We start from the raw sequence: 21,739 nt of genomic DNA on the forward strand, positions 1-21,739 counted from the left end.
TCTTACTTCTCAGTCAAGTCAGAGTCAAGTGTTTTCCGTAAAATCTTTATTTGTGGTGGCAACAGCATGCAAAAGAACTCAGTTAAAAAAAAAAAAAAAAAAAATGATCTGCATGTGAGGCCAAATAAGTAAAGGCAGATGTCTGAAAACAATATCTGGTTCCAATTCAACAATGCCCATAGAATCATGTGTCACAAAGATCAACAGATCTCTTCTAAAGTGAGCTCAACAATATGCACATCATGTAGACTAATCTATGGACATTAAGAAACACTACATATGAATCTGCATAAAACATGATTGGTTTCAGGAGCTGATGTCTGCGTTGGTAGCCTACAGTATATTGCCATTGAATAGACTCATTTTGAAATGACACTCAGGTAGTAAAATATAGATACAGGTGATACTCATTTGATGGTGTAAATTTATATGAAGAAAGCCATTTACAGCAATGAAGATAAGGCAGTTTATCAATATTGTATTTCTTTGGGGGTGTAAGTGAGATTTCAAATAGCTGGTGACAGTTACAGGTCAATTCAAACTTTAAATTGATTAGATTTGTTTAATCTTTTTGGAGGATATTAAATATTGACCAGGGCATGAATGAACAGTAACTGGCTGTCTTTATACAGGAATGTACACTGGGCCAGAAAGCGAAACAAAAAAAGGTTTGCCAGCCAAAGCCAAGGGGATAACACTCCATTACACTTCCCCTCTTTCTGGATTCAGGAAGAGAAAAAAAAGTACATTTGAGATTGCAAATACTCTTAAACGGTTTTAGTCAATACTATCCCACCACAAGAAGTCCGCTCCAATATTTTACAGTGCCAAATCCCAGGCAATTTATCTTTTCAGCTCATTCACTAATGTGTCGAATCATCATACAGAGTACACATTTTTATTTAGAAAACTGTTTTCTTCCTTTATACAGAGTAATAAAAAAAGGTCAGGCAAGATGCATCAAACAGAAGTCCGAAGGCTTCAGGATGACCTTTTCGGGTTTGTTCTGGGTTGCATTCAGCAAGGTGGAGTTAAAAGCATTGCAGATAGAAATATAATTAATAGAGCTGACAATTCCCTAGCTCTATACAATACATTTCTATCTGAGCGCTCTGACATTTGCTCCCTCCTAAACAGGTGTTGCTGATAGTGGTCAAAAAACAGGACAAACTAAGCGGCTCGCTCTCTGTCTCAGGCATCTTACACTGGCGGGGGGAGTAGAGGGGGGGGGATGGGGGGGCAACTGTGTCATGTGCCACCCCCCCAGCGAGTCTGCCAAATCGGTGATCTTTGGCACTTAGGCTGGCAGACTCAGCTTCTTTCCTTTCAGTACTGAAACAGAGGAGAGATTTTTAGGTTCACCGCACCTGTTAACAGATGACCTTAGCACATTTTGTGACAAATACCAGAGGTTCCTGGTGAGTGTTTACAGTGAAGATGAGGGCAGGTAATTCAAGAATGAACTTAAGACGAGTAGGCGGCCAGTACGTTGCAATAAACTTTAGTGAACTATTAACAGAAAATACTGACATAAGAATACATATGAGCATCGTGCACAATAATTCAAAATGCGTTGCAGTTGTGCATCCTCATGTACAATGATGATCTGCTCCTATATGTAGCCATTTTGTAAATATTTTCTGTTAAAGAGTTCACTAAAAGTTTATTGCAACATACTGGCCGCCTTCATCTTTTTTCTTGAGTGTTTACAGTAACAAGGAAACTGTATATACTGGAGTTTAAAAGGTCCAATGCAGCCATTTTTATCTCAATATTAAACCATTTTGGGATAACAAGTACCTTACTGGGATTGTTTTCAATTAAAATGGTCAAAAAAACAAACAAATATCTTCACGAAGGGCAATTTCTCAAGCAGGAATTTTGCTCTGACTGTCTGGTTATGGTCAGTGGGGAGGGGAAAACTGAAAATGTGCCGTTATTGGCAGAGGGGTAACCTGCCACCCAGCTTAACATGACCATGTCCGTACCTCCCACAGAAACCACTTCATGTCACTATTCCCCCAACACTTTCCCTGGTTGCCACTTCTTACGCAACTTATTTTAAGTCACTCAAAAAAAATGGTGTAGGGTGACATTTTACCCCTAGTTACCCTACAATTGACCAGTGTTAGATTTAGCCCCACTATCAGTGAATTGCAGAGCATGCTTAACCATGACCCTGCTAAAAACTCGGTTTAAAAATGGTGAAGTTCACACATTTGTGAGTTGAGAAACAAATAAAGTTGGAATGGAAAGCTGGGATCGCCCTCTTAACAAAGGCCATTAAAGCTGCTGTTTTCCTTGCGATTGCAAGAATTGTTGTGCATTGACTGCTTGTCAGAATACATGTTTCCTTCCTATGGCTCTCGTAACTTGAATGCGCCTCTAGAGGAATATTTATCTTGCATAGAACACAAGCCAACTAGGTAGAAAGATTCTACTACGAGGTTGACTGATTTTTCTATTCATTACTTGTTTTGTTTGCAGAGGAAAAGTAAATGGAGACCTTTCTAACATCTTCAAAATGTGCCTCGACCAAAATATGTTTTTTTTGGAGTGGTGGCAATTTTGCCGTGGCGCAGCGCAACAGTTAAATGACTGCTGCGGAAACGCTGCACCAAACTTACTTAGTAAATAAGTCAGAAGACTGCAGCTCGACTCACCTTTTGTCACATACAGATAGAAGAAGTCGCAATAGAGGATTGTCTGAACAACACCGGCCACGATGGCGATCATGTCGAAGAATCCCTCGAAGTAGAAGCGCCAGATCCAGTTGATGAGGTAGAGCGCCCGGTACAGGCCCAGGAAGAACAGGTAGTGGGTGGTGATGGTCTCCGCCTCGCCCGTCTTACTGATCATGAAGAGCTGGGGCAAGATGGCCACCGACTCCAGGTAGATTGAGAACGTCCACAGGATCTAGAGGGAGAGGAGATAGTGAGAGGTGGAGTCTGTGGCTGTGTCGTGCGCAGTTCCGAATCCGAAAGCGGTTTGTTTACATGAAAGTAAATACGATCACATCCGACTTATCGTCTTGACAACATCACAAATGTCAGAGCATTGATTACCTAGCAAGCCAGCGAAGCAAGGTAAAATATCACAAATGGAGCTAGAAGAACAATTTACTTGTTGAGCATAGCTATAGTCATCAGTCCTGTGTGTTTTCATAGTCATCACTCACTGCTAAGTTCGAAGGTCCCGACATCAGTGTATGCCATCTGCTACAGGGCGTTTTGTTGCGAGAATGCGCACGCATCACTCGAATGTGACATTTGCTTTTAAACCAAAAAAATGGCTCTATATCGGTTGCTGTATAATACGCTGATGCAGTATGCATTCATCTTAATGAGAGACAAGTAGGTGTGTGTCCTTACCTCGAGGGGAGAGAAGTCGTGGTTGACGAGGAACGCCAGCCCTCCTACGGGGACGACCAGGAACTCCACTCTGAAGGTGTCATGGTTACCGTCATAGGTGGCCTTGAACTTAGCGTAGATCAGGTACACGGTGGCGTACGCACAGCCAATGTAGATTACCTGAAACATAATACAATACACCAATCACTAACTTGATCCCTTCACTGTAACTTGGAAGATGTGTGTATACGTCCAATTAGGTTAAGCCCACGGCAACCTCAGAAACCGATGAGAAAAGTGAGCAAATTAGCTGCTTGTGTTTTCAACGTACTAGCAGTTTCCATAATTAGAGGTACACACTCTTGATGCACCCACTCATACACAAATGAACCTTGGGTATACAAGGGTGTGTCAACTTAACAGTACTTCAATATTGACTCGTGAGTAGATCTCTCTACTATAGAGAATGGGCAGGGTGTGTTGCTTGAACAAAGATCTCTAAGAGGATTAGCCTGTCACCCTCACGAGATCCATCGTTTGTGCGTGTGCGTCTCACCTTCATGGTGGTGTTGTAGAGGGAGATGAAGGAGGTGAGCAGGTCCAGGTAGCGACTGGTGAACACCAAGGCGAACAGGATCTGACTCTTCCCAGAGATACCTGTCAGAGAGACAAAAAAAAAACAACAGGTGTATGAGACGTGAGATGTCGCTCTTCTCTTCCAAACTCACAACAGTCCACCATGAGTACATCTCAAAAGCCCTAAGTGGCTTCCTCTCCTTCGGTCTCATTTCCTTCATCTGAAATGTGAAAGAATTGAGATGTTAGCCTTGCATCCTTCCTTAGAGTAACCACTGATCTGACTGGACAGGGTTGGTGTGAGGCTATGAAGTTGAATCCTTGCTTTCACCTATGCAGTCAGGTCAGATCAGTGTTACTTCTCAGGGAGACAGAAAGGAAAGAAGTGTTTTTGAACAGGGACTTTGGTGGCCCCTTGGTAGAAATCTAAACCTGGAAAGCTAATTTTGTCCCATTTCACTGGCTAACCCAGTTAGGACCTGCAGACTCATAACTACACAATGTTTTGTGTTCCATCTTACACTTGTCAATGTCATCAACTTCAAGGTACTGCTATGGCAATTCCTGACATTACCGGCATTATGGCTGTGACTTATTCCACAAGCAGCAACATAAAATTAATATAAGATGACCTTTGTAATGCTTGCGTACATTAATTTCTGATTCTAACTGCAGGAATGAAAACCTGACAGATCAAATCCACTTAGCATCTGTGATGAGGTAAAAGCTAGTCGGACTCCATACAGGAGAATTGCAAAGACACAACCAACTGAGTGTCTGATATGAAGTAGGCTTAGTACAGCATTATCACATACAAATGCTTAGACCACCTGATGTACAATCCTGGGCTTGCCATGGCAAAAACCTACTCTTTCAGATTGTGCTGAAAGAAGATCCATCCCTCAAACTTTCCTATGCCTGAACAATACACAAAGATATTGTATGGCTACGGTCAGTGGCTACAATCTCAGTTATGTTTTGAGAGCTTCTTTCCTCTCTAGCATGGCCAGGTAGTGACAACTGTGATAAAAATCCAAAGGTTTTTATTATTACAGGTGATCTAAACACAGGCATAGATAGACTTACAGCTGCTCCGCCTCAGAAGGCCAACCTGCAAACACTGGCAAGTGGTAGCACCCACTTGTAGTCAAGAAGCTCACAATACATTAATAACATTGCTAGACTAGAGTATATTAAAGACTGAATTCAACTTCAGTGCTTGCAGTGATGTGATTATGTTGGCCCAGTAACCGAGCACAAACTAATTTTTGCCTGACTGAAATGTGTCACAAATCCAATCTCTTGTGTGAGGAGCTACCTGCCTACTGAAGTTGTTGATCGTGACAGGTATCAGTGCCTCCTTTGACAACTCAGATCATCTTAAACCTAACCTTCAACCCAAACCAGTTTGAAATCAAAAAAATGTTTTCACATGGTTCATAGACAACAGGTGTAGACTAACAATGAAATGCTTACTTACAGGTCTATTTCCAACAATGCAGAGTTAAAGATTTAATACATTTAAGTAATGACACAAGGAATAAATACAAAGTGAATAACAAATAAAAATAACATGGCTATATACAGGGAGTACCAGTACCGAGTTCATGTGCAGGGAGGGGTACGAGTTAATTGAGGTACGATACATATATGTAGGGGTAAAGTGACTAGGCAACAGGATAGATAAGACAGTAGCAGCAGCATATGTGGTGAGTGTGAAAGTGTGTTTGTATGCATGTGTGTTGGGGTGTCAGTGTAAGTATGTCAGTGTGTGGGTAGAGCCAGTGCAAGAGTCAGTGCAAAAAAAGGTCAATGCAGGTAGTCATTTGATTAGCTTGTTAGCAGTCTTGTTTAGAAGTCTTATGGCCTTACACAACAGACTGCAACAAGCCTTGTATTCCCAGGGGACATTGGAAATTGACTACTTTAATTCTGTATAAGTTAAAGTAACAAAGTCCTGTATGAGCTGTGCATTTGACAACAATTAGATTGTTTTAACCATATTATCAGCGTTAAGTGACAGCGCTACCACGTCAAAGGACAGACCTGGGTAGCGACGTCGGGGGGGGGGGGGGGGAATTAGCAGACTAAGCTCAAAGGTTTCTGTACTACAACAGGGATGATGAGGCATGACATACCACACACTGAAAAGCGTTTAGTGGGCCCTGTAAACTGACGTGCGCAGATGTTGACCTGATATCGCTAGCTAGCTAATAAATGAGTGGGGTACTCAACACAAGTCAACTAACGTTACTTAGCAACGGACATTGCATGCTTTTCATTTGGGTCTATTTGATTTGCTGGACTTTGTCCTTTTCCAACATTGTCCTGTTTACTAGGCCGTGCTAGCATCAATGCTAACAATCTGATTTGATGAAGCCTCAAACTAACGTTAGTTGCCTAGTAGCAGTTAGCTTGTCAACAATAATCCACTGCAAGGAAACGTTGCTAGTTTAATAGTTAGGTACATTGTACTGGAATTGAGATGGCAATCGGAGATGTATGCAGTTTGCAAATAGTCCAAATGGGAATCTTACTCACCGGCACAGGACCTGGTTTTCCATATTTTTAGCAGTAGGATGATGATGGCTGCTAAATGGGAGAGATCACCAGTGAGTCTGAAAATGTTCATGATTCTGCTGGGTGCTGCAGGCGGCTGTGCCTTCGCTAGAACGAACCTATGCGGGTCAAATCAAATACGACCTTCAAGCCTCCGTTACTTGCAGGTTTAAAACCTTACAAGAGGGTCTGTCAGGCACCTAAATCGACGTTTTCCTCGGTCTGAATGGGAAAATGGCGAGTAATGCGCGACGTGGACCGGAGACGTGGCCAAGGATAGTCGCGCCCAATGCAAGCTGGGAAAAAATTGACGTTCGCCTAATGAGAGGTTGGACACGCCCGTGATCACGGAAATGTATTTTATATTTTCAATTACTATATTTATAAAAACTAACCCAGACTCATTTGAGAATTTGACAGTGGAATAAGCAACAACTTTGCAGAAGATATTCATATGAAAGTGAAATAATCACCAGTCAGTCAAATGCACATAATACATGACACACATGTAATATTCATGTATTAACATACTGAATTATAATTGGATGCATTTTACCGCCGTGCTATGATTGGTTAAGACCACCCAGATGGTTAGGTCATGGTCAGTTGATCATGGTTGGAGATACGTGAAAATGGAAGTTGTAGCTAATAAAGAGCTACGTTATGAAATATCATGTAGTACTGCATTTTATTATATGTTGATTCAGTTGGTGTAGTATGCAATATAAATGGCTACTTACCTTGAGTTCAAACTACAGAGCATGTATTCAAAAGAAACGCTTAGAATATGTAAAACATTTATATTGCATACTACACCAACTGAAACAACAGACTCTAAAACAATGATCAACAAAACAAAACTTACCCGAAGCATGGCGTAAGTACAAACAGCATGTGGATCTAATGTTCACGGGTCCTCTGAAGGACAGAGGAGAAGAGGAAAAGTGCAGCTACCTGCTCCTCTGGATCGGTGAAAAAGGGAGAGATATTTACAAAACATGGACACTTACCGAGGCTGAATCAAAGGTACTGAAAACATACTACGATCGTTTTGAAGCATATGTTGTGCCGAAGACCAATACGATTTTCCCTAGGTACAAATTCCATGAGAAAGTACAGGGAGCTAGCGAGTCTTTTGAACAGTTTGTGACTGAGCTGCGTCTGCTTGTGAAAGACTGATTATGCAAACAAGGATGATATGGTCAGGGACCGTATTGTATTTGGAATACACTCACCGCGAGTGAGAGAGAAACTTTTGAATGTTGGGTCTGAGCTAACGCTGGACAAAGCTATCGACATAGCCATATCTCACGAGCTAGCTCAGATGAAAACCATTTCGCGCGGCATCACGTGAACAAGCAGACATCAAAGCACACCTCCGGTGCCCAGAGAGCGCATTTTAGAACGGAGAGAGACATAACTCCAAAACAGAGCGACACAGACTCAGAACGCCCCAAAACAAGTGGATATTGTGGATACAAAGTGCATGGCGAACAAGGAAATTGCCCAGCTAAAGGCAAACGGTGTACTAAATGTGGTAAATGGAATCACTTTGCAAAAGTGTGCAGAGCTTACCGTGGAAAAACACTACACGCAGTGAGTGAAGATGAAATGTCAAACGATGAACTGTTTATTGATTCAGTGACACAGAAAAGTCAAATATCAGAGACAGAACAAGTCTTTGCTGACATTGAACTGGCTATTTGTTTGCTTAACCTATATAATATAACAGAGAAGCTATGCTACAATATTAAGTATATAAACTATAGATAAGTCAACTGCTAAAGACAATAACTACACCCGGCAACAGGAAGTGCGTCACGAGGCTGGGACCAGCCTGCACGCCGACGATAGGATGAGTAAGTTTAAACCATGCTCATCCTCCCTCTGACAGGCCAGCAGTGAGCGGGAACTATCTCTGTCAGAGTATTTAAGGAAGAACAAAGGATGTGTCGTTCTCTTCTTTGTCTGCCCTGCGTGGTGATACAGTGAGACCGTATATACGAACATCATATTTACCATTCAAGTGTTTGCATTAATTAAAGTACAAAGAAATCAGAAGTTACTCTGTGCTGACTATTTTTGTTCTGATACCAGATTCGAATTGACGCGACCCGACAGAAACCACGCACAGGCAAGCTCCGAGTATGTCTCGACCCAAGAGACTTGAACAAGGCTATCAAACGCCCCCATTACCCTTTACCGACGCTAGATGGCATCACGCACAAGCTAGCGGGGGCACACTACTTCAGTGTCATGGACGCTAGATCAGGCTACTGGGCTATCAAGCTCACAGAAGAGTCATCTAAGCTCACAACATTCAGCACACCGTTTGGACGCTACAGGTTCTGTCGCCTGCCTTTTAGGATTATCTCAGCCCAAGACGAGTTTCTGCGAAAGATCGACGAAGTGTACGAAGGCCTCGACGGAGTTGTGGCAATTGTGGACGACATCCTTGTTTATGGTCGAACCAAAGAGGAGCACAACCGAAACCTCTGCGCGATGCTGCAAAGGTCCCGCAAGAGAGGAGTCCGGCTCAACCCCGAGAAGAGCACAGTCGGCGCTTCAGAGGTCAGCTACTTCGGACATCTTCTCACAGCGAATGGAATCAAGCCAGATCCACAGAAGATCTCAGCCATAAAAGAAATGGAGCCACCAAAGAACCGTGCAGAGCTGGAAACTGTGCTTGGCATGGTCAACTACTTAGCCAAGTTCGCACCCAGCCTCTCCAATGCTAATGCACCCCTGCGTCAACTGCTAAAGCAGTCCAGTGAGTCTCTCTGGGACAAGCAACACGATATTGCTTTCCAGAATGTGAAAGACTTGATCATGAGAGAACCAGGACCAATCCTTGCCTACTACGACCCCAACAAAAAGCTCAGACTCCCAAGTGGACGCGTCGAAATATGGACTAGGTGTAGTGCTACTGCAAGAAGGAAAGCCCATCGGCTACGCTTCCAAATCTCTCACAGACAGTGAAATCAACTACGCTCAAATCGAAAAGGAGCTCTATGCCATTTTGTTCGGATGTAAACGTTTCCATCAGTACGTATATGGACGACAAGTCATTGTGGAATCCGACCACAAGCCCCTTGAGTCAATCATGAGGAAACCACTAGCTGCAGCCCCGCCAAGGCTACAGAGAATGATCCTTCAACTACAAAAATACGACTTCACAATCACTCATCGTCCAGGCGAAGACATCCCTGTCGCAGACACACTCTCCAGGAAGTTTCTGACCTACAAGGACAGCAGCCTCAGTGAAGGCATGGACATGCAAGTGCACACTGTGTACAGCCACTTACCAGTTAGTGACACAAAACTGATGGAGATGCAAGCAGAAACAGACAAGGACTCACAACTCACACAGCTGAGGAAAGTCATACAGAACGGATGGCCTGAGGAGAGGAGAAAAGGCCCTCAGAGCGTCTCAGAATTCTGGAACCATCGTGATGAACTATTACAGATCAACAGAATAATTTTCAAAGGAGAGAAAATCATTATTCCTACGAGTCTCAGAGAAGAGATTTTGACAAAGATCCATGCTGGACACATGGGCATGGAAAAGTGCAAACAGAGCACGGGACATTTTGTTTTGGCCCGGAATGTGCAAACAAATAGAGGACATTGTTGGTAAATGCGCCATCTGTCTTGAACGACGCCCCTCAAACACCAAAGAGCCAATGTTACCTCACTGTATCCCAGACCGACCCTGGCAGGTCATGGCAACCGATCTGTTCACCTGGAACAATGTGGACTACATCATAACAGTGGACTACTACAGCAGATACTTCGAACTCGACAAGCTTCACAGCACCACATCTGCAGCTGTGATACACAAGCTGAAAGCAGCCTTTGTCAGGCATGGCATTGTAGATACTTTAATATCTGACAATGGGCCCTGTTACAAATCAAATGAGTTTGAATCCTTCACAAAAGCATGGGAGTTTACACATGTCACCACAAGCCCACATTACCCTCAAAGTAATGGCCTTGCTGAAAAATCTGTGCAGATTGCTAAATCACTCATGGACAAAGCAAAAGCAGACGAGACCCCTACCTCAGTCTCCTTGAATACCGCAACACTCCAGTTGACAACTTCAAATCACCAGCCCAGCTGTTGATGACCCGCGACTTCGCTTAATCCTTCCCAGCACCAACCAGCAGCTGCAACCTGAGGTCGTCAGCTACAAGGAAATGCATGAAAAACGTGCACAGAGACAACAACAACAAAAGCGATACTACGACAGGTCAGCTAGACCTCTGCCACCACTGATCGACGGAGAGTCAGTTAGAATCCAGGAGCATGGCCTCTGGAAGCCAGCAGTCGTCATCCAGCCAGCTGACACTGAACACTCATATCACGTCCGCACCGCAGAAGGAGCGGTGTACCGCCGCAATCGTCGTCGCCTACTGAACACAAAACAACACACTGATGAGATGAACTATTCCCCTGAAAGAGAACGTGATGGACTAAACACACACACAGCACAACATACACCACACTTACCTGCAACACCACAAGAACCGTTGACTGACACAGAAGCATGCTCAGCATCATATCGCACAGGGTCAGGAAGAGAGGTCAAGCCCAGAGTTGTCCTAGACCTGTGAAATGTCAAAGGGTGTAGGCGGATCGCTGCCCTAAAAGAGTTCCAGACTGTAAACTTGTTATTGAAAGTTCACTTGAAATGCTTTGGTATTGTATTTGTTTGAAATGTTAAAATGTAATTTCTACAGTGAAAGCTGAGTTACTGAGAATCCCTTGTTCGAAAAGTAACAGTATGTTGGATCATTGTTTCAGAGTCTATGTTGATTCAGTTGGTGTAGTATGCAATATAAATGGTTACTTACATTGAGTTCAAACTACAGACCATGTATTAAAAAGAAATGCTTAAAATATGTAATGTTTTTTATTTTGTTTTAAAAGAAGGGGGATGTAATATTCATATGTGTAAACATACTGAATTATAATTGGATGCATTTTACCGCCGTATCATACTGTGCTATGATTGGTTAAGACCACCCAGATGGTTAGGTCATGGTCAGTTGATCATGGTTGGAGATGCGTGAACATGCAAGTTGTAGCTAATAAAGAGCTACGTTAATAAATATCCTGTAGTACTGCATTTTATTATTTTGTACAAAGCGTGCAAAACAAGACAGCACATCAAATATCCTTCATTCAAATGACATCCTAATATGATACTGCATTTACACGTCATCTCAAACGTCTATTGCGCTTTCTAAAAGATACAAAAGTTTACTATTGAATATGAAGATCAAGAATGACATGTCGCAGAAAAAAAAAACATGTATTTGTTGTTGAGGGGATATTATTTTTCAAGTAAAATACACAGTGAGTGTTACATTATTTAAAGTTAACAAGTTTTGCTGCCCATAACACTTCAGATGGGAGGTATTCACTGATAAGGCCTCGTATTGCTATCAATAATCAATCCAGATACCAGTGTCGTAACAGAACGATACTGCCCAGTTGAAAATACAACAGGTAGAAAGTGCTTGACTGAATCAATGGAGATCCAACTATTTATATGTACAGTTTCACAATGTGTTATTGCTGGAGAAATTAAGTATCAACCCAGAATAAGACAATACATTTAAAGCAATATACTTCAACAAAGAACAGACACAGACAAATTTGCACAGTGATATGGAAAATTACTGAGGATAATAGCAGACGATATTGCCACTCCTATTTGCCGTATCTTCAATTTAAGCCTACAATTTAAGCCTCCAAGCCTGCCCTCAGGCTTGGAGGGAAGCAAAAGTTATCCCTCTACCTAAGAGTAGTAATGCCCCTTTACTGGCTCAAATAGCCAACCAATCAGCCTGTTACAATCCTTAGTAAACTTTGGGGATTTTTTTGTTTGTTGAACAGATACAATGCTACTTTCAGCATGCTTATAGGGAAGGACATACAACAAGCACAGCGCTTACATAATTGGCTGATGATTGGCTGAGAGAAATTGATGATACAAATATTGTGGGGGCTGTTTTGTTAGACTTCAGTGCGGCTTTTGACATTATCGATCATAGTCTGCTACTAGAACAAATGTATGTTTTAGGGTTTTACACCACCTGCTATATTGTGGATAAAGAGTTACCTGTCTAACATAACAAAGAGGTTGTTCTTTAATGGAAGCCTCTCCAACATAATCCAGGTAGAATCAGGAATTCCCCAGGGCAGCTTTTTTCAATCTTTAAAGCCAGTGTGTCTATGTATGCGGATGACTCAACACTATACACGTCAGCTACTACAGTGACTGAAACGACTGCAACACTTAACAAAGAGCTGCAGTGAGTTTCAGAATGAGTGGCAAGGAATAAATTAGTCCTAAATATTTCATAAACTAAAAGCATTGTATTTAAGACTAATCATTTACTAAACCTCAACTAAATCTTGTAACGAATAATGTGGTAATTGAGCAAGTTGAGGTGACTAAACTGCTTGGAGTAACCCTGGATTATAAACTGTCATGGTCAAAACGTATTGATACAACAGTAGTTAAGATGGGGAGAAATCTGTTCATAATAAAGCATTGCTCTGCCTTTTTAGCCACACTATCAACAAGGCAGGTCTTACAAGCCCTTGTTTTGTCGCACCTGGACTACTGTTCAGTCGTGTGGTCAGGTGCCACAAAGAGGGAATTGCAATTGGTTCAGAACAGGGCAGCACAGCTGGCCTTTGGATGTACACAGAGAGCTAATGTTAATAATATGCATGTCAATCTCTCCTGGATCAATGAGGAGAAATTGACTTCATCACTACTTGTATTTGTGGGCCCTATTGACATGTTGAATGCACCAAGCTGTCTGTTTGAACTACTGGCACACAGCTCGGACACCAATGCATACCCCACAAGACATGCCAACAGAAGTCTCTTCACAGTCCCCAGGTCCAGAACAGACTATGGAAGGTGCACAGTACTACATAGAGCCACGACTACATGGAACTCTATTACACATCAAGTAACTCATGCAACCAGTAAAATTAGATTTAAAAAACTGATAAAAATACACCTTATGGAAATGCAGGGACTGTGAAGGAACAAACACAGGCACAGACACATGCATACACACACGATAACATATGCACCATACACACACACGTACACATGGATTTTGTGTTGTAGTTATGTGGTAGTGGAGTGGGTGCCTGAGGGCACACACTTGGTGTGTTGCGAAATCTATTGTGAATGTGTTGTAATGTTTTAAAATTGTATAACAGACTTAATTTTGCTGGAACCCATGAAGAGTAGCAGGTAATGGGGATCCATAATAAATACTAATAGTATATGACATCCTCCCTATCTCTCATTTACAGATTTATTACGTGTTTTTATATTCAATGGCAAACATCCATTTTGTGTGTTTCTTTGCTTAGAATGTAGAGGTATGACACATGCTGATTGGTAAACAGTGGAGCTACCCGAGTTTCAAACCAGGATATAAAAAGATAATTACAGTTTAAGAAAATATCTTGCTTCAGCTCCACCAGTTAAATAAAAATCCAGCACCCATTCAGGTAGGTGCTTTTAGCAACACGGGTGTATTTACATTAGAGTTGCTTTCAATTATATTGGGTTGCACAAAAACAGTCTGCAGGAAGCCAGAAGTTAAATACGATTCCATTTCAACTGGCAGACAGGACGGTTGGTCATTATGACGGGAGGAATTTGAGACAAAATATCAGACTTTTAATAATATAATCCTTTAGATATTTTGTCTAAAATGTCTCCGTCATAATGACCAACCATCTTGCCCCCCGGCACAGTATGTTCAAATTGGATTGTATTTAACTTCTGGCTTCCTGCGGACTGTTTTTGTGCAACCCAATACAATTGAAAGCAAGTATGTAAATACACCCGCATTGCTAAAAGCACCTACCAGTAAGATTAATGTATATACTATATTTTATACCATCTATTGTACCTTGCTTATGCCTCTCGGCCATCGCTCATCCATATACTTACATGTACATATTCTCATTCACCCCTTTAGATTTGTGTATATTAGGTAGTTGTTGGGGATTGTTTGATTACTTGTTAGATATTACTGCACTGCCAGAACTGGAAACACAAGCATTTCGCTACCCTCGCATTAACATCTGCTAACCATGTGTATGTGACAAATAACATTTTATTTGATTTTCTAACAGGTCTGCAGAGCACCTATACCACTGATGGGGGGAGGGTCTGAGCGAGGGGGGAGTGTGTGAGTGGGGGGGAGAGAGCAAAGAGGATAGCGCAAGAGATGGGGAGAGGGGAAGGGAGATTAGAGAGAAAGAGGGAGAGAATCGAGAGCGAGAGTTACAATGATGACAACACTGGTTTATCAGGTTCTTTGTATCAATCTCTTCATAAACAAGGACATCAAATTAAAATGTATTGAATATGAGTCAGAACGAATTATGACTTCTATTCCACCTGGCAACCAAGGGAATACGGTCTCTTGTTCTTGCTGATTGCACACTCTTGCCTTTAAATACTCACTTCAGCAAAAATCATGTCAGTGAGAAGTGTGATATCCTCTGACAGTAAATAGCTAGAGTTCTTTATTTATTTAAAAGGTAACTCTGTAACTAACTAATTACCTTCTGGGTTTCTTGTCCGGCTTCTTTGCTTTAGCTCACCCATGTTCATGAAAGTGAACGGGCAAGTTGACTGCGCACGTATTTCCCCGTTCACATCTTTCTAGTACGAAGCAGCAAGGCAATGTAGCCCAACACCCACGCCACATAAAGCAATGTGCTCAGCTGCAGATGTCACATAGCGACAATAACGCAACAGAATTGGCAGCTATAATAAAGTGCTTGTGGCAGCCTGGTTGTTGATTGACTGGCCACTAGATATTCAAGTTGTTAAACAGATGTAATATTTAGATGTAATATTAGCTATCCAGCTAGCCAGAGAGTCTCCAATTGTGATATCACACGAAGTGAATACCTTTAGGTCCAAACATAACATTCACACCAACCTAAGGGCGTGGTGAGCTTTTGGAGTCCATATGTTATTTATTCGACATCTCAATCCGTTGTGCAAATATATACTCCGTTTATTAGGTACCGTAATTTCCGGACTATTAAGCGCACCTGAATATAAGCCGCACCCACTGAATTTATTATTATTATTTTTTTTTTGAACATAAATAAGCCGCACATGTCTATAAGCCGCAGATGCCTACCGGTACATTGAAACAAATGAACTTTACACAGGCTTTAACGAAACACGGCTTGTAACAAAAATAAATAGGCTTTAACGAAACACGGCTTGTAACAAAAATAAATAGGCTTTAACGAAACACGGCTTGTAACAAAAAATAAAAAATTTGCAGTAAGCTTTAGTTGTCTTTTTGCACTGAGTCAATTCCTCACGCTGCTGTTTCCAACGTCTTATCATCGACTCATTAAAACCAAGCTCCCGTGCAGCAGCTCTATTTCCTTTTCCAACAGCCAGATCAATCGCCTTCAACTTGAAAGCTGCATCATATGCATTTCTCTGTGTCTTTGCCATGATGAGGGTGACAAAATGACTACCGTAATCAGAATGATGGGAAGTTTGAGAGCGCTCGATTTAATCTAAATGTAAAATGTAATCTAAACAGTAAACAAAAAAGTTGTTTGACCTTAACCCGTTCGGCAGTTTCATTGGTCTAATGAAAGCTTCGTGCCGCCAAAAAACTGAGCATGTCACAGAATGTGTTTTTTTGGAGAGAAAAAATTGAAAGCCGCGGGGTTCAAAGCGTGGGAAAAAAGTTGCGGCTTATAGTCCGGAATTTACGGTACACCCATCTATTACCGGGTCGGAGCCCCCTGCCTCCAGAACAGCCTGAATTTTTAGGGGCATGGTGTTCAATCGTTGCTCAATTGGTATCAAGGGACCTAATGTGTACCAGGAAAACATTCCCCACACCAGTACACCACCGGCACCAGCCTGTACCGTTGACACCAGGCAGGATGGGTCCATGGACACATGCTGCTTTCGCCAACTCCTAACTCTGCCATCAGCATGACGCAACAGAACTGGGATTCGTCGGAACAGGCAATGTTTTTCCACTCCTCAATTGTCCAGTGTTGGTGATGGCATGCCCACTGGAGCTGCTTCTTGTTCTTGTTTTTAGCTGATAGGAGTAGAACCCTGTGTGGTCGTCTGCTGCAATAGCCCATTGGTGACAAGGAATGACGAGTTGTGCGTTCCGAGATGCCATTCTGCAAACCACTGTTGGTCTACACCGTTATTCGTCTGTTTGTGGCCCACCTGTTAGCTTGCACGATTCTTGCCATTCTCCTTCGACCTCTCTCATCAATTAGCTGTCAAACAGTAACTGGATGCCTGTCTGCCTGCTTTATTTAGAAAGCCATGGCCACGTGACTCATTGTCTGTAGGAGCGATCAATTTTTGTGAACAGGGTAGCGTACCTAATAAACTTGGTGTATATCTGAATATATATATATGCCTCTGACTATGCCTAACTTCCTGCTGCATTGTGAGGGAACTCAACTGTCATCATGTAGCTCGTAGTACATTGGACTCGGTCTGATTGTACGGCAGTGTAATGCATAGATTACGATAGGACCGTATGACATGAAGTCAAACATGAAGTATGAACTTCAGACATATTAGCTAAATCTTTCTATCACAATTTAATAACCAGCAAGATGAAACGACTCAATATCGCCATCTGCCGGCCTTTGGTCTAATAAGCCATGCCATTGTAGGTGCTTATGAATAGTTTTTTGTTCAACAAAGTCAACTTCTGTGTTTTAGGTCCCCCTCTTCCACTCCCATCTCTGTTTGGCCACGCAGTCGTGGTTGAACAGGGAGTATAGGAGGGGACTAAGCACACACTCCCTGACGGGCCCCTGTGTTGAGGATCAGCATGGCAGAGGTGTTGTTGCCTACCCTTACCACCTGGGGGCGGCCCATCAGGAAGTCCAGGATCCAGTTGCAAAGGGAGGTGTTTAGTCCCAGGGTCCTTAGCATAGCGATGAGCTTTGTGGGCACTATGGTGTTGAACGCTGAACTGTAGTCAATGAACAGCATTCTCACATAGGTGTTCCTTTTCTCTAGGTGGGAAAGGGAAGTGTTGAGTGTGATTGAGATTGCGTCATCTGTGGATCTGTTGGGGCGGTATGCGAATTTGAGTGGGTCTAGGGCAGGGGTGTACAACCCTGTTCCTGGATAGCTACCTTCCTGTATGTTTTCACTCCAACCACAGTTGTAACTAACCTGGTTCAGCTTATCAACCAGCTAATTATTAGAATTAGGTGTGCTAGAATAGGGTTGGAGTGAAAACGTACAGGATGGTTAATCTCCATTAACAGGGTTGGAGACCCCTGGTCTAGGGTATCCAGGAGGATGCTGTTGATGTGAGCCATGACCAGCCTTTCAAAGCACTTCATGGCTACCGATGTGAGTGGTAATCATTTAGGCAGGTTACCTTCGCTTCCTTGGGCACAGGGACTATTGTGGTCTGTTTGAAACATGTACAATTGAAGTCAGAAGTTTACATACACCTTAGCCAAATACATTTAAACTCAGTTTTTCACAATTCCTGACATTTAATCCTAGTAAAAATTCCCTGTCTTAGGTCAGTTAGGATCACCACTTTATTTTAAGAATGTGAAATGTCAGAATAATAGTAGAGAGAATTATTTATTTCAGCCTTTATTTCTTTCATCACATTCCCAGTGGGTCAGAAGTTTGCATACACTCAATTAGTATTTGGTAACATTGCCTTTAAATTGTTTAACTTGGATCAAACGTTTCGGGTAGCCTTCCACAAGCTTCCCACAATAAATTGGGTGAATTTTGGCCCATTCCTCCTGACAGAGCTGGTGTAACTGAGTCAGGTTTGTAGGCCTCCTTGCTCACACACACTTTTTCAGTTCTGCCCACATATTTTCTATAGGATTGAGGTCAGGGCTTTGTGATGGCCACTCCAATACCTTGACTTTGTTGTCCTTAAGCCATTTTGCCACAACTTTGGAAGTATGCTTGGGGTCATTGTCCATTTGGAAGACCCATTTGCGACCAAGCTTTAACTTCCTGACTGTTGTCTGGAGATGTTGCTTCAATATATCCACGTAATTTTCCTTCATGATTCCATTTATTTTGTGAAGTGCACCAGTCCCTCCTGCAGCAAAGCAGTGCCACAACATGATGCTGCCACCCCTGTGCTTCACGGTTGGTATGATGTTCTTTGGCTTGCAAGCCTCCCCCTTTTTCCTCCAAACATAGCGATGGTCATTATGACCAAACAGTTCTATTTTTGTTTCATCAGACCAGAGGACATTTCTCCAAAAAGTATGATCTTTGTCCCCATGTGCAGTTGCAAACCGTAGTCTGGCTTTTTTATGGCGGTTTTAGAGCAGTGGCTTCTTCCTTGCAGAGCGGCCTTTCAGGTTATGTCGATATAGGACTCGTTTTACTGTGGATATAGATACTTTTGTACCTGTTTCCTCCAGCATCTTCACAAGGTCCTTTGCTGTTGTTCTAGACTTGCCAAAACTATAGTTTGTTAACAAGAAATTTGTGGAGTGGTTGAAAAACAAGTTTTAATGACTCCAACCTAAGTGTATGTAAACTTCTGACTTCAACTGTAGGTATTACAGACTCGGCCAGGGAGAGGTTGAAAATGTGAGTGAAGACACTTGCCAGTTGGTCCGGGCATGCTTTGAGTACACATCCTGGTAATTCATCTGGCCCCACAGCTTTGTGAATGTCGACCTCTTTAAAGGTCTTGCTCCCATTGGCTATTGGGAGCGTTATCACACAGTCATCCAGAACAGCCGGTGTTCTCATGCATGCTTCAGTGTTGCTTGCCTCGAAGCAAGCATAAAAACATTTAGGTCATCTGTTAGGCTCGCATCACTGGGTAGCTCGCGGCTGGGTTTCCCTTTGTGGTCCGTAATAGTTTGCAAGCCCTGCCACATCCGACGAGCGTCAGAGCCGGTGTTGTAGGATTCAATCTTTTTGCTTGTTTGACGGTTTGTCTGAGGGCCTAGCGGGATTTCTTATAAGCGTCCGGATTAGTGTCCCACTCCTTGAAAGCGGCAGCTCTAGCCTTTAGCTCATTGCGGATGTTGCCTGTAATCCCTGGCTTCTGGTTGGGATATGCACGTACGGTCACTGTGGGGACGACGTTGTCGATGCACTTATTGATGAAGCTGATGACTGAGGTGGTATACTCCTCAATGCCATTTGATGAATCCTGGAACATATTCCAGTCTGTGCTAGCAAAACAGTCCTGTTGCGTAGCATCCGTGTCATCTGACAACTTCCGTATTCAGCTAGTTACTGGTACTTCCTGCTTTAGTTTTTGCTTGTAAACAGGAATCAGGAGGATAGAATTATGGTTAGATTTAACCAATTGAGGGTGGGGGAGAAATGTATGCATCTCTGTGTGTGGAGTAAAGGTGGTCTAGAGTTTCTTTCCCTCTGGTTGCACATGTGACATGATGGTAGAAATTAGGTCAAATGGATTTAAGTTTGCCTGCATTAATGTCCCCGGCCACTAGCAGCACCGCTTCTGGATGAGCATTTTCTTATACAGCTGGTTGAGTGCGGTTTTAGTGCCATCATCGGTATGTGGTGGTAAATAGACGGCTACGAATAATATAGATGAGAACTCTCTTGGTAGATAGTGTGGTCTACAGCTTATCATAAGGTACTCTACCTCAGGCGAGCAATACCTCAAGACTTCTTTAATATTAGACATCGCGCACCATCTGTTTTTGGCAAATAGACACACACCCCCGCCCCTCGTCTTACCAGACTTAGCTTCTCTATCTAGTCGTTGGACATGAGTGGAAGGTGGAGAACTCCGGAAGGGGAAAATGGAGTCCCTAAAGAAAGCAAGTACAAGATGGGTGTCATGGATGGAGCGGCAGTATTATCATAAGGAGACGTGTACCTGGAAAATGGAGAAGGAATGGAGGGAAAAAAAGATGGAGAAGAGGTCTAAGAGAGTGAGGGAAGAAGAGGGTGAGCTTGAGTCGGATAAAAATGGTAGAAAAATGGGAGATGGTTTGTCAAAGAAGAATGGTAGGAAGTGTAAGCAGAGGGAGCTGAAGACAGGAGGAGAAATGGAAGTGAATGAGGGTGAAGTATCGGAGGTGGTAGGTGTGGTAAAGTTATCAGAGACCGAGGTATGCACCAAGGATCAGGATGAAGAAGAGTCTGACAGTTGGAGTGAAGTTTATGGAAAAAGTGGACTCTTGCCTTTTGGCTGATCCATTTGTGGTTTCACGGTGGGTGAAAAAAGAGTTGGGTCATGTGGAATTGGTGAGGGTGACTAGAAGTGGTCTAGTGATAATTGTTTGTGTTTCTGTTGGGCAGAGGAAGAATGCGCTCGAAGTAAAACTAATGGAAAAGTGAATTGTTTCGTTCTCAAGAAAAGGGCACCAATGAAAGGAGTGATAACTGGGGTAGCAGTAGATATAAACGTTGACCAGCTGAGGGCAAAGATTCCCGGTGTGTGTGATGCTCGTCGTTTGATGCGACGCTGACAGGGTAGCGAGAGTGGGGAAACAGAAGAGTCATTATCTGTTCTTTTGAGTTTTGAAGTTGAGTCTTTGCCTGACAAAGTGAAGTTAGGATATATAAGTTATCCTGTACGAGCGTATGTGCCAAATACATTACGTTGTTACAGGTGTCAAGCTTATGGGCATGTGGCAGCAGTGTGTAGGAGGGAGGGTCCAAGGTGTGAGAGATGTGCAGAAGGGCATGAGACAAAGGAATGTGTAGTATTGGGGAAAGTAGTGTAATATGTTAATTGTAGGGGTGCCCATGGAGCTGGGGATCAGAAATGTCCCGTGCGAGAGATGCAGGTTGAGGATTCTTTAAGGAATACCTAGGATAGGATAAAGTAATCCTTCTAACCCCCCCCCTTAAAAGATTTAGATGCACTATTGTAAAGTGGTTGTTCCACTGGATATCATAAGGTGAATGCACCATTTTGTAAGTCGCTCTGGATAAGAGCGTCTGCTAAATGACTTAAATGTAATGTAATGTAATGGATTCCAGGGTTAGAGTAGAGCAGAAGTTGTCAAATGCTGAGGCAGTGAAGAAAATAGAGGAAGATGGGTTAAGGGGAAGAGTGGTGAGAGTAGTGGAGATATACCAGTACAGAGGGAAAGGCCAAAAAGTGAAATAAGTTCAGTAAGATTGGATTTTTAGTATTTATAGCAATGGTTATTAATTGTACTGCAGGGATGGATCGGAAGTCTC

General features: G+C 42.6%; 1 protein-coding gene across 1 annotated transcript; it reads right to left on the reverse strand.

Moving 5' to 3' along the window:
• Positions 1–31: 31 nt before the first annotated feature.
• Positions 32–6,786, reverse strand: LOC106589518 (ER lumen protein-retaining receptor 2). The gene is made up of 5 exons (XM_014179603.2): positions 6,468–6,786; positions 3,907–4,007; positions 3,372–3,530; positions 2,664–2,916; positions 32–1,332 (listed from the first exon to the last, which is right to left on the reverse strand). Exons 1-5 carry the CDS (start codon positions 6,556–6,558, stop codon positions 1,298–1,300), a joined length of 639 nt encoding a protein of 212 aa, XP_014035078.1. The 5' UTR covers positions 6,559–6,786; the 3' UTR covers positions 32–1,297.
• Positions 6,787–21,739: the final 14,953 nt, after the last annotated feature.

This window comes from Salmo salar, chromosome ssa28 (assembly GCF_905237065.1).
Source record: "Salmo salar chromosome ssa28, Ssal_v3.1, whole genome shotgun sequence".
NCBI classification, from domain to species: Eukaryota; Metazoa; Chordata; class Actinopteri; order Salmoniformes; family Salmonidae; genus Salmo; species Salmo salar.